This window comes from Trichechus manatus, unplaced genomic scaffold, assembly GCF_000243295.1.
Source record: "Trichechus manatus latirostris isolate Lorelei unplaced genomic scaffold, TriManLat1.0 scaffold00131, whole genome shotgun sequence".
Classification (NCBI taxonomy): domain Eukaryota; kingdom Metazoa; phylum Chordata; class Mammalia; order Sirenia; family Trichechidae; genus Trichechus; species Trichechus manatus.
In genome coordinates, this window is record NW_004444067.1 from 5,069,972 (window position 1) to 5,082,598 (window position 12,627).

Here is a 12,627-nt window from a genome sequence, read left to right on the forward strand (position 1 = left end):
GGCTGAGTTCTTTATCTCTTCATTTGATGTTCTAGGGTTTCAGGATTGTTGATTCTCTGTTTGGCTTAGTTTTTCGGATCTTTGTTGTGGAGGGACGGCGGGGTGCTTCTGCCTAGACCGCCATCTTGCCGGAGTCCGCTGATTTTTTTTTTTTTTTGAGACCAAAACAATCCTGTTATTTTTCTTTTGAAAAAGGAAAGAATAGAACCATTTTCCTAGATATTTTATTAGCCACATTTTAAAGTTCCAAATTAAAATCCATTTTACATTTAATAGAGACTGAGAATCCATATTCTCCGCAGGCTGGAGTCAGACTTTTAAAGTGTAGAACCAATTCGTTGTGGTGGAAGGCTCTGTTTGTTTCTAGAAAACTAGAGAAAAAAAGTTCGTTGGAATCAGCGATGATGACAGCTGACATTTATAGAGTGCTTATGACATCCCTGGTACTGTTCTCAGGGGTCTGTGTGTAGTTATGTATTTTATTAAAGATGGGCTTTTTCCTTAAATGTAGCGACTTTCATAATCAGCCTACGGTTTAATGTTTGGAAAAAGTGCAGCGTGTTGGAAATACATCAACCTCCAGACCAGGAGCAGGTGGAGCAGGGGGGACCGTGTGTTCACCACGGGGAGTTGGGTGACCCCAGATCAGTTTCCCGTCCCACGCTCAGCCCCCGTATCTGTAGGATGGAGAAGATGATGTCCGTCTGTCAGGAATAGCTGAGACAAAGCAGGTGCGGCCGAGCCTCAGCCGTCCCCTCTGCCAGCAACTGCACGGACTCAGAATGGGTCTAGCTCCTGCTGCCCGAGCTGAGCCCCTGGGGAAGCCGTGGGTGCTGAGCAGCACATCTGCCTTGGCTCTGGGGTTGCGCTCTACCGGCAAGATGCTTGTTGGGAGAGGACGTCTGTTGGTTGCTCGGCCACATTCTCTTGGTGGAATTGGGGAGGCAGTTGGCAAGTGTTATGTAAAAAGTATTATTTCTCTTTATTTCTCTCTTTCATATTTTTAAAATTTTTAACCAAGCACACATAGTTAAATTCTTGGACGTTAAATGTCCCCATGATGTGTAAGCACCGACCCCGTTCCTGGGATGTAGAAGGAGCCCCCAGGAGTGATCCTCTGGACCAGTGTCAGGGCTGGGGTCTGTGAGGGAACTGTGGCCCCCAGAGGAGTGCTGCCAGCAGACACACAGCTGAGGCAGACACAGTCCTAAATTCTGCATGACCCCACGAACTGTCTGTCGGGGCGTGTACCTTAGTTTTAAATCTGAGAGCATCCTTAGTGGGGACGGGGTGGGGTCCTGTATCTATGACGTGGCCATGGAACATGGGCGCACACGTGTCATCCTGCACGTTGCAGCTGTTCAGTACATTGTCCTCTTCGGGGGAGCGGACACTTTGTAAGGCCTCTACCCTGCTTTACCGGCCCTATGGGCCCACCCCTGGGATCAGGGATCAGAGTGACCCAGCTGCACAGGGGAAGGCCAGCCTCCTATGGGCCCCAGAGGCTGGGGTGGGGCCTTTACGGAGCCCTGGGGGGCGCCCTGTGCTGGAATCTGGATGGAGAATCAGGGGTGCTTAGGACTAGCAAAGGTGAGGCCAGGCCGACTGGTAGACCTGGGCCGGGCAGTGTGTCTCTAGGGACATGGAGAGCCACCACTCTCACTGCCCCGTCGGGCGGGGACCCCCACTCTGGTGCTCACTCCCTGAGGGGCTGTGCACCCCACCCTGTTCTCTGTCCCTGTGTCTCCGTGATCCTTCTCACAGTGTCTTAAGTGTGCATTTGCCTTTTCTGTCAGCTGCCTCCCACACACGTGTCAGCCCCCTGGGGAGGGTCACATTTGTTCACTCTCTGGCGGCCCCTCACAGACACCCCGGTGTACAGGGGGCACCCAGGCATTGTCGAGAGGTGGCTCCCCAGATGGGGGTACGGGGTAGCCAGCGCCCCTCCTGACTGTGGTCCAGGGTGTGGTGGTTGCTGTCTTCCCCTCTGAATGGGGCAGAGGACAGCAGCCTTCTCCCGGCCCTGGGCCCCTCAGGCTCTGTCTCCACACCCAGAATGTTCTCTGAAAGCTTCGCTCTCATCCTGGCATCCTGTGCCAGGTACCATGCAGAGAAAGCTAAGGGGTGTCTCTCTTTATTGGGTGCTTGGAATCCTTGCACAAACGCCTGTGGCTCCAACATTTCTAACTCCTCCCTTGCTCCCTCCATCTGCCCCTTTCCTTCCTGTTAACTAAGACATCATGACCTTTTGGTTAGCAGCTGTAGCTCATAACCACTGTGCCACCAGGGCTGCTGCTTTGTGAGTTTTTTTATTGTGGTAAGATTCACACAGCATAGAATTCACCATCAGTGACATTGAGTACACTGACAGAGGAGCCCTGGTGGCGCAGTGGTTAAGCACTCAGCTGCTAACCAAAAGCGGCTCTATGAGTCGGAATCCACTTGATGGCAACGGGTTATGATGTTAATGAGGCAGGACTCAATGTACACGATTGGGCTGTATCTTGTGTCAATCTCTTTGGAGGTGTGAGAGTTCTCCTAGCCCCATACCTCAGACAGGCGGCTGTCCTGTCCTGCGAGGCGCCGGCGTGTGCAAGCACTGGGGTGGCACCCTCGGCAGGTTTGTGGGCCGTGGCTGCCAAGTGTGGCTGCCCGGCAGGAAACACCAGGAGGCGCCATGGCCAGAGCTGCGGCAGCTGGTGCTCCAAGCCCTCCTGTAGGAGGTGTGCCTCTCCTGACTCATGGCCACCCCACAGGACAGTGTAGAATTGCCACTAGGGGTTCCAAGGCTGAAGTCTTTACAGAAGTCGGCTGCCACGTCTTTCTCCTGCAGAGCAGCTGCTGGGTTCAAATCACCTAGCTTTCCCTTAGCAACCAAGTGCTTAACCACTGCACCACCAGGGCTCCTTAAATATGTGACCAGAGAGCCATAAATATAAATGTATAAATAATATACTGATGCTCTAAGCCTCTTGAATACTTTTAACAAGAATATGATTCTGCTATGAGATGGGAATATATTTTTATAAAAACACCAGTGTACTATAAAATGTATGAACAGATAAAAATATAGTTCTCCTCTTTATCATAAATACTGCTATTTATACTGCTACCTATAAAAGACAGTCATCATTTAATTAACAATAATTTTGAAAATATATGAGGTTTTCCTCGTAAACCACATGGCACTGTTGCCTTTTTGGAATTTACTCCATGGGCAGTGGGGGAACGGTAATGCTCCTGTTAGCTAAGTGTGCGCCAGACTCTGCCCTTCTATGTCTTAACTCAGTCTTCTCCACACCCCACGAACAGATACTGTGGTGCCCCTTCCTGGGGCCTCACCCATGGATCTGCCGTGCAGGCGAGGCCATGCTTACCCCGAGAGTCCCTGCTGCCCCTCCCTCCATCTCTGTCTCCCCTCTCCACCTTCCTATCTCTCCGTCTCCCTTTCTCTCCACCTTCCTCCCTCTCCCCGCCCAGTATCCCCCTCTCTCTCATGAGGCCATACCAGGAGGCAGTACAGACATATGGATGCATTTGCAGACTCCCCTGTCCAGTTATTCATGCCTCCTTCTCCCCAATTGCTTTTTCTGCAGGAGTTTGTTCAGCTGGCAAAGAGACTGGTTAGTGACCCTGCGTTAGAAAGAGAAATGGTGGCCAATGGGAGGGAGTACGTGAGGAGGCACCATTCCTGGCAGGCGGAGCGTGTCACCTACCAGCGCCTGGTCAGGAGGCTGGAGGGGAGCTGGGAGGACTGAGCAGACGCACCTCACGCTGCTTCCCAGAGTCTCGGCCGCCCAGCCTGTCATACCCACCCTGGTGAATCGTAGTGATGCTGGGCCCCCTGACACCAGCTTTGTCCAAAACCTTTCTGTGCTTCCTGGGATGTCCAGGCTTTCTTACCTGTCAGTCCTGAGGGAGCTTCCCCAGCTGACTGGGGAGAGAGACGGGTAACTGCTTTCTAGGGGACTTGGGAGAGACTAGCTGCATGAGGACCTCCATGTCCTGAAGGCAAGGATTGCTTCTGAACAACTGAAAGTGCAAACCCCTCTCTCCTGTCTTCAGAGACCCCCACCCCTCACTGCCGGCTTTGAAAGCAAGCACAAACCACCCCTCAGAAAAGTCAGCTGAGAGGAGGCCTGGTGGCATCTCTGACCCCTCTAGTCCTCACACGGTCACCTCAGTCTCAGTTATGCGGCTGGAAGGCTGTGGGTGGTACCTGGACAGCCAGCCCAGCTCCCCATTGGCACGGCCACCCCCTGGTCTCTGAGTTGGAACCAGAGCCACACTGTCGCTGGGAAAATATGCCAGTGCCACGTGACGGAGCCAGGCATTTGGGTTCAGTGCAGGCCTCCCTCCCTCCCAGCGTCCAGGAGCTGGGGGCTGGGACTCACAGAAGACACAGCAGGGCTAGCCATGTGTCATCATGACACAGGGCTAGCCATGTGTCATCGTGACGATCACCTCGTCTGTCCTCCGTGTCCTTTGGGCCAACTCATCCTCCCTGAAGTTGTGCTCCCTCTCCTTGGGCAGCTGTCTCTCTGGGGTCACCTCTGTGGAATAACAGAAGCAGCACATGCCATCAGACATTGCAGTACAGGAGGTGGGGTGAGAGGCTGCACTCCATCTTTTTGGTGGACAGCATGGGCTTTGAGTAGGGGGAGCCTGCACAGGAGGCTCCGGGGCCCCACTGGAGGGGGTCTTGTTGCTACTGGCCTCCTGGAAGCTGGAGGAGGAGTGAGCACAGTTAATCCTGCTTTATTTAGGTCTGAGGACATCTTGGAGGGTTTGCTTCCCAACCATCATGTTAAAAAAAAAAAAAAAAAAGGGAAAAAAACCTACATCTTGTTAGAAGAACAAAGCTCACATTAAACTTCTTAGACCATAGTCACTTAGACTCCAGCCACATCTGGGCATCAGGACAGTGGGAGAAACAGAGCCGTGAGCCCTCATGGAATCTGGAATTGGTTGTACCACCCCAAGAAAAAGTGCCAGTGGGTCCCCAACACTGCCGTTTGTAGAATGCTAACCACCCGGAAGCGGGGCTCTGTTCCTCACAGACGGCACTTTGGCTGCCTGGCCCCCTGTACCTCAGAATCACCACTTCGTGTCTTTGTACCCATGTCTAACGTACTTTGGGAAAAGGCATGTTTTTAAAACAATAAAGTCTGTCACCATCCCCTGTACCAAACAGCTGCTGTCCATTCTTGTTGTAGGTGGGTTCTGTAAAGAAACAGGCCCCTCGAAACCCAGGAGTCCTAACAGGAATTTCAGATGCAAATACTACTGTAGTACCAAAATTTAGACGGAAAAAACACCTTTCTGTAAGTGTCCCAGATGGCTTCAGCTTTGTACCCAGTTAAGTTCACGCTGAAACATTCTGCGTGTGGTTTTCAGTTCAGGCTTGAAGGGGCTGCTGTAACCCTCAGACTTGGAAGGAAACACTTGTCATGTAGCATAGCGTCCTATAGCAAAAGGCAGTGCTTTCACCTGGCTGTATCTTCTCCTCCAACATCACACTCTACCCCCTTTCACACTCGCATAGTAAAGCGGTAAGCCAGAGCATCTTTGTATCTGAAAGTTTCGTCAGTAGCTTAAGGCTTTAGAAGCAATGGACTGTGTTGTTGTTAGCTGCTGTCAAGTTGGCTCTGACTCACGGTGACCCCATATACAACAGAACGAAACGCTGCCCGGTCCTGTGCCATCCTCATGACGGTTGGTGCATTTGAGTCCATTGAGTCATGGTCCAAGGTGGCTGCTGCAACTCCACCATCACACCTGAATTCCAGGCTGAAGGAAGATGGAAGGTGGATACGAAAACAGGGCTCCTCCCTCTCGGGACAGCTCCCACTTCCGTTATGCTCCCTCCCCTGTGGCCACATCCAGCTGCAAGGGGAGCGCAGAAACGCAGGCTTTATTCTGAGCAGCTGTGTGCCCAGTTAAAAATGAGAGGGTCTATTGCTCAGAAAGAAGGAGCCCTAGTGGTGCAACGGTTAAGCGCCCAGCTGCTAACTGAAAGGTGGGTGGTTTGAACCCACCAGTAGCTCAATATGAGAAAGACCTAGCAATCTGCTCCCATAAAGATTACAGCCTAGGAAATGTTATGCGCCAGTTCTGCTCTGTCACACGGGGTCGCTATGAGTCAGAATCAACTCCAAGTCACCCAACAACAGCAGCATTGCTCAGAACGAAGGGGAGAATGGTTATTGGGGGGCCAGCTGGCAGTGGTGGTAACCACTGATTTAACCTGGTTTTGGATTCTGAAGGGGTGATACAGGCATCCTACCCTTTGTTAAACACGGAATGCCTTTTCATGCCAAGAAAAGTTTTTCCACAAGAGTTTAACAGTTTTAATTTACGTTTAAGGCCATCAATACAGCTCACCTTTCTCCCCAGGATCCTCATTGTAAAACAAGTTCCTGGCAGTTCCCAGCCAGCAAGCTGTATTGATTAGTCCCTCATACCCTGCAGCTTTTAATGAAAAACCCAGAGCAGAAGAGTAGTAGGTTTTCATCTGGATCTCTAAAAGTGTTGTTCCTTTGTGTGAGGCAAAACACAATCTTGAAAAACACAATGATACTGAACCTGTGTGTGTGTGTGTGTGTGTGTGTGTGTGTGCATGATTCCCTAGATGGTACAAGTGGTTCAGCTGCTAAAGGTTGACGGTCTGAACCCACACAGCAGCACCATGGAAGAAAAGTCCTGGCAATCTGCTTCTGTTAAGATTACAGCCAGAAAAATCCTATGAAGCAGTTCTATTCTGTCACACATGGGATCACCACAAGTCATTCAACTCAACCACAACTAACAGTAACAATATATAGATCTGTGTCTCTGGGTGGGACAAATGGTTAATGTGCTCAGCTGCTAAGTGAAATGTTGGCAGTTCTAGTCCACCCAGGGGCACCTCGAAAGAAAAGCGTACAGATCTACTTCTGAAAAATCAGCCACTGAAAACCGTGTGTAGCACAGTTGTACTCTGACACACGGGTTCACCATGAGTCAGAATCAGCTGCATCCATTTATCCATCATCCATCCACCCATCATCCATCCACCCATCATCTATCTACCTATGTAAATAAAATTTTGGTCATCCTGAATGTTCTCACTATTGCCTTGAATCACTGGTCACTAAGGTCTTAGGAAATAGAAATACTTAAATACTTTCTGAAGGGACCCACAACTTCGAATTTGATTAAAATAGTTTCAGTGGTGGTATCCATCTAGTACAGGGTTCAGGTTCTCAAGGTACTGTTTAAAACAAAAAATCTTGCATCATCAAAATCATCCCTGGAACTCCCCACGTCGCAACACGTTTGACTGTATACACACAGTCCTGTAAATTAAGTCACACGTGTAGTCAGGTTTCAGGACCAGAGAGCTAGATTAAAGAAAGTCAACCTCTGAACATCTGGTTAGCCAAACCATTGTGTTGTTAGATAATCTAACCCCTATCAGGAAGTGTGGAAATATCCCGTTTTCCAGTGGGGTTTATATTACTCTGATTTAATATTGCTTACATAACCATTTGGAGCCCTGGTGGCACAGTGGTTAAGAGCTCGGCTGCTAAGCAAAATGTCAGCAGTTTGAATCCACCAGCCGCTCCTTGGAAACCTGATGGGGCAGTCCTACTGTGACCTATAGGGTCGCTGTGAGTCGGAATTGACAGCAACGGGTTTGGTTTCTTTTGGTTTTTTATGTAACCATTCAGGTCCCTGGTGGCACAGTGGCAGCTGCTAACTGAAAGGTTGGCAGTTTGAACCCACCAGCCAGTTCCTGGGAAAAAAGATGTGACAGTCTGCTTCCATACAGATTTACAGACTTCAAAGGGACAATCCATTAAGACATAACCATAATAAATATCTATGCACAATGACAGGGCTCCAAAATACATAAACTCTAACAGTGCTGAAAAGAGAAATTGCCAGTTCCACAATAATAGGAGGAGACTTCAACACACCCCTCTTCATAAAGGACAGAAAATCTAGAAAGAAACTCAACAAAGATACAGAAGATCTAAAGGCCACAGTCAGCCAACTTGACCTCATAGACATATAGGACACTCTGCCCAACGGCTGCAAAGTACACATTCTTTTCCAACACACATGGAACGTTCTCCAGAATAGACCACATCTTAGGCCACAAAGCAACCCTCAACAAAACCCAAAACACTGAGACAATACAAAGCATCTTCTCTGATCACAATGCCATAAAAGTAGAAATCAACAACAAGAAGAGAAAGGGAAAAAAATGAAATACATGGAAACTGAATAACACCTTGCTTACAAGTCACTGGGTAATAGAAGAAATCAAAGATGGAATAAAAAAATTCCTAGAATCAAACGAGAATGAAAACACATCATACCAAAATCTCTGGGACACAGCAAAGGCAGTCCTCAGAGGTCAATTTATAGCAATAGATGCACACATCAAAAAGGAAGAAAGGGACAAAATCAAAACATTAGCTACACAACTCAAACCAATAGAGAACAGCAAAAGAAGCCCGCAGCCACCAGATGAAAGGAAATAATAAAGATCAGAGCAGAAATAAATGAAATAGAGAACAGAAAAACAATAGAATCAATAAAACCAAAAGTTGGTTCTTGAAACGGTCAACAAAATCGACAAACCATTGGCCAAACTGACAAAAGAAAAACAGGAGAGGGCACAATTAACCCAAAAAAGAAATTAAATGGGGACATTAAAACAAACCCAACTGAAATAAAAAGGATCATAACAGAGTACCTATGAAAAACTATACTTGGACAAATTTGAAAACCTAGAGAAAATGGGAAAATTTCAAGAAACACACTACCTACCTAAACTAACACAAACTGAGGTTGAAAATCTGAACAGACCCATAACAAGAGAAGAAATTGAAAAGGTAATAAAAAAAGAAACTTCGAACAACAACAACAAAAAAAGTCCTGGCCCAGATGACTTGACTGGAGAATTCTACCAAACATTCAGAGAAGAACTTGCACCAGTACCAGTCAAACTATTTCAGAACATAGAAAAGAAAGAGATAGTTCTGAATTCATTCTATGATGCCAGCATAACCCTAATACCAAAACCAAGCAAAGATACCACAAAAAAAGAAAATTACAGACCAATATCTCTCATGAATATAGGTGTAAAAATTTTCAACAAAATTCTATCCAATAGAATTCAGCATCATATCAAAAAAAAAAAAAAAAAAAAAACTGCAACCAAGTGGGATTCATACTAGGTACACAGGATGGCTAAACATTAGAAAATCAATCAACGTAAATCTACCCCGTAAGTAAAAGAATCACATGATCATTTCAATTGAAACAGAAAAGGCACTCGACAAAGTCCAACACCCATTCCTGATAAAAACTCTCAATAAAATAGGTAGAGAAGGGAAATTCCTCAACATAATAAAGGGCATCTATGCAAAGCCAACAGCCAACATCATTCTTAATGTGGAGAGGCTGAAAACATTCCCCTTGAGAACAGGACAAGACAAAGATGCCCTTTATCCACACTCCTATTTAACATTGTGCTGGAAGTCCTAGCTCAAGCAATAAGGCAAGAAAAAGAAAGAAGGGGCATCCAGATTGGTAAGGAAGATGTACAACTATCTTTATTTGCAGATGATATGATACTACACGTAGAGAACCCAAAGGACTCCACGAGAAAACTACAGGAACTAATAAAAAGATTCAGCAGAGTAGCAGAATACAAGATAAACATACAAAAATCAGTTGGATTCCTATACACCAATAAAGAGAACTATGAAAAGAAAATCAGGACAGCAACACCACTTATAATAGCCCCTAAAAAAATAAAATACTTACTTAGGAATGAATCTGACCAGGGACATAAAAGACTTATACAAAGAAAACTACAAAACACTACTGCAAGAAACCAAATGAGACCTACATAAATGGAAAACATACCATGCTCATGGATAGGAAGACTCAATATTGTGAGAATGTCAATTCTACCCAAAGCAGTCTACAAATACAATGCAATCCTGATGCAAATACCAATAGCATTCTTTAACGAGATGGAAAAACTAATCATTAACTCTATATGGAAAGTAAAGCACTACTGAAGAAAAATAAAGTAGGAAGGCTTGCACCACCCGACCTCAGAACCTACTATACAGGTAGGGTAGTTAATACAGCGTGACAGTGGTACAACAGACACATGGACCAATGGAACAGGAGCTAGAACCCAGATGTAAATCCATCCACCTACAGTCACCTGATCTTCGACAAAAGCCCAAAAATCCATTAAATGGGGAAAAGACAGTCTTTATAACAAATGGTGCTGCCAAACTGGATGTCCATCTGTAAAAAAAATGTAACAGGATCCATACCTCACACCATGCACAAAAACTAATTCAACATGGATCAAAAACTATAAAGTTCATAGAAGAAAAAATAGGGTCAATGCTAGAGGCCCTTATACACAGCACAAACAGCATATACATAACAACTAACAACACACAAACACCAGAAGATAAGCTACATAACTGGGATCTTCTAAAAATTAAAACATTTATGCTCATAAAAAGACTTCACCAAGCTCCATAGACACATCCAAACTCCCTGAGGGACTGAACGGCTGGGCGGAGGGCTGTGGGGACCATGGTCTCGGGGAACATCTCGCTCAATTCGCATAACATAGTTTATAAAGAAAATGTTCTACATTCTACCTTGGTGAGTAGTGTCTGGGGTCTTAAAAGCCTGTGAGTGGCCATCTAAGATACTCCACTGGTCTCACCCCTTTGGGAGCAAGGGAGAATGAAGAGAACAGGATACAAGGAAAACATTAGTCCAGAGGACTAATGGACCACAACTACCAAGGCCTCCACCAGACTGAGTCCAGTACAACTAGATGGTGCCCAGCTACCACCACTGACTGCTCTGACCAGGATCACAGCAGAGGGTTCTGGACAGAGCTGGAGAAGGATGTAGAACAAAATTCTAACACACAAAAAAAGACCAGATTTACTGGCCTGACAGACTGGAGAAACCCCAAGAATATGGCCCACAGACACCCTTTTAGCTCAGTAGTGAAGTCACTCCTGCGGTTCACCATTCAGCTGGGGATTGGACAGCCCCATAAAACAAAACAGGACTAATGAGGCACAGCAGTCCAGGGACAGGGACTAGAAGGCAGGAGGGAACAGGAAAGCTGGCGATAGGGAACCTAAGGTTGAGAAGGGACAGTGTTGACATGTTGTGGGGTTGTTAACCATTGTCATAGGGCAATATGTGTACTAACTGTTCAATGAGGAACTATTTGTTCTGCAAACTTTCATCTAAGGTAAAAAAAAAAATTATGTGAGATCAAATTGACAGCAGCAACTCAAAAGTTTTGATGGGAAGCCTAGGGGACAGTGAGTTGAAGACAATGGTGATGGAATAATTTGGAAAAGGATAGTGAGAATAGCAGCACAACTGGAAGAACATAATCAATGTCACTGAATTGTACATGAAGAAATTTTTGAAATGGTATATCTTTGGCTATGTATATTTTCATCAAAAAAAAAAAAAAAGATCCTCCAAGGTTGAGAAGGGAGAGTGTTGGCATGTCGTGGGGTTGTTAACCAATGTCATAAAACAATATATGTACCGACTGTTTAATGAGAAACTATCTGTTCTATAAAACTTCACCCAAAGTACAGTAAAAAAAAAATTTCTAAAAAAGACTTCAAAAGAGTAAAAAGAACCTGCAGACTGGGAAAAAACGTTTGGCTATGACAAATCCCACAAAGGTGTAATCTCTGAAATCTAAAGGAAAATCCAACACCTCTACAACAAAAAGCAAATAATCCAATTGAAAAATGGGCAAAGGATATGAATGACACTTCACCAAAGAAGACATTCAGGTGGCTAACAGCCAATGAGGAAATGCTCGCCATCATTAGCCAGTAGAGAAATGCAAATCAAAACTGCGATGAGATACCATCTCAGCCTAACATTACTGGCATGACTCAGAAAAACAGAAAACAAACGTGGGAGAGGCTGTGGGGAGACTGGAACTCTTGGGTACTGCTGGTGGGAATGTAAAATGGTATAACCATTTTGGAAAACGATATGGCGCTTCCTTAAAAAGCTAGAAATAGAAATACCATGTGATCCAGCAATCCTGCTCCTAGGAATATATTCTAAAGAAATAAGAGCTGTCACACAAATAGGCATATGCACACCCATGTTCATTGCAGCACTGTTCACAATAGCAAAAAGATGGAAACAACCTAAGTGCCATCAACAGATGAATGGATAAACAAACTATGGTACATACACACAATGGAGTACTACGCAACGATAAAGAACAAGGATAAATCTGCGAAGCATCTGACAGCATGGATGAATCTGGAGGGCATTATGCTGAGTGAAATAAGTCAATCACGAAAGGACAAATACTGTATGAGACCACTATTATAAAAACTCATGAAAAAGTTTTCACACAGAAAGAAACAATCTTTGATGGTTACTAGGGAGGGGAGGGGTGGGGAGGGAAACACACTAACTAGACAACAGGTAAGTGGTAACTTTGGTGAAGGGTAAGACAGTACACAGCTCTGGGGAAGTCGGCACACCTTGACCAAGGCAAGGCCATGGAAGCTTCCTAGACACATCCAAACT

General features: G+C 45.8%; 1 protein-coding gene across 1 annotated transcript in view; it reads left to right on the forward strand.

Annotated features, from left to right (window-relative positions):
- The window catches only part of GLT1D1 (glycosyltransferase 1 domain containing 1), an 83,610-nt gene extending 79,852 nt beyond the window's left edge, over positions 1-3,758 (forward strand). The window contains exon 8 of the mRNA XM_023739275.1: positions 3,597-3,758. Within this exon, the coding sequence (XP_023595043.1) occupies positions 3,597-3,758 (162 nt within the window). The remainder of the gene's footprint in view (positions 1-3,596) is intronic.
- The last annotated feature ends 8,869 nt before the right edge of the window (positions 3,759-12,627 follow it).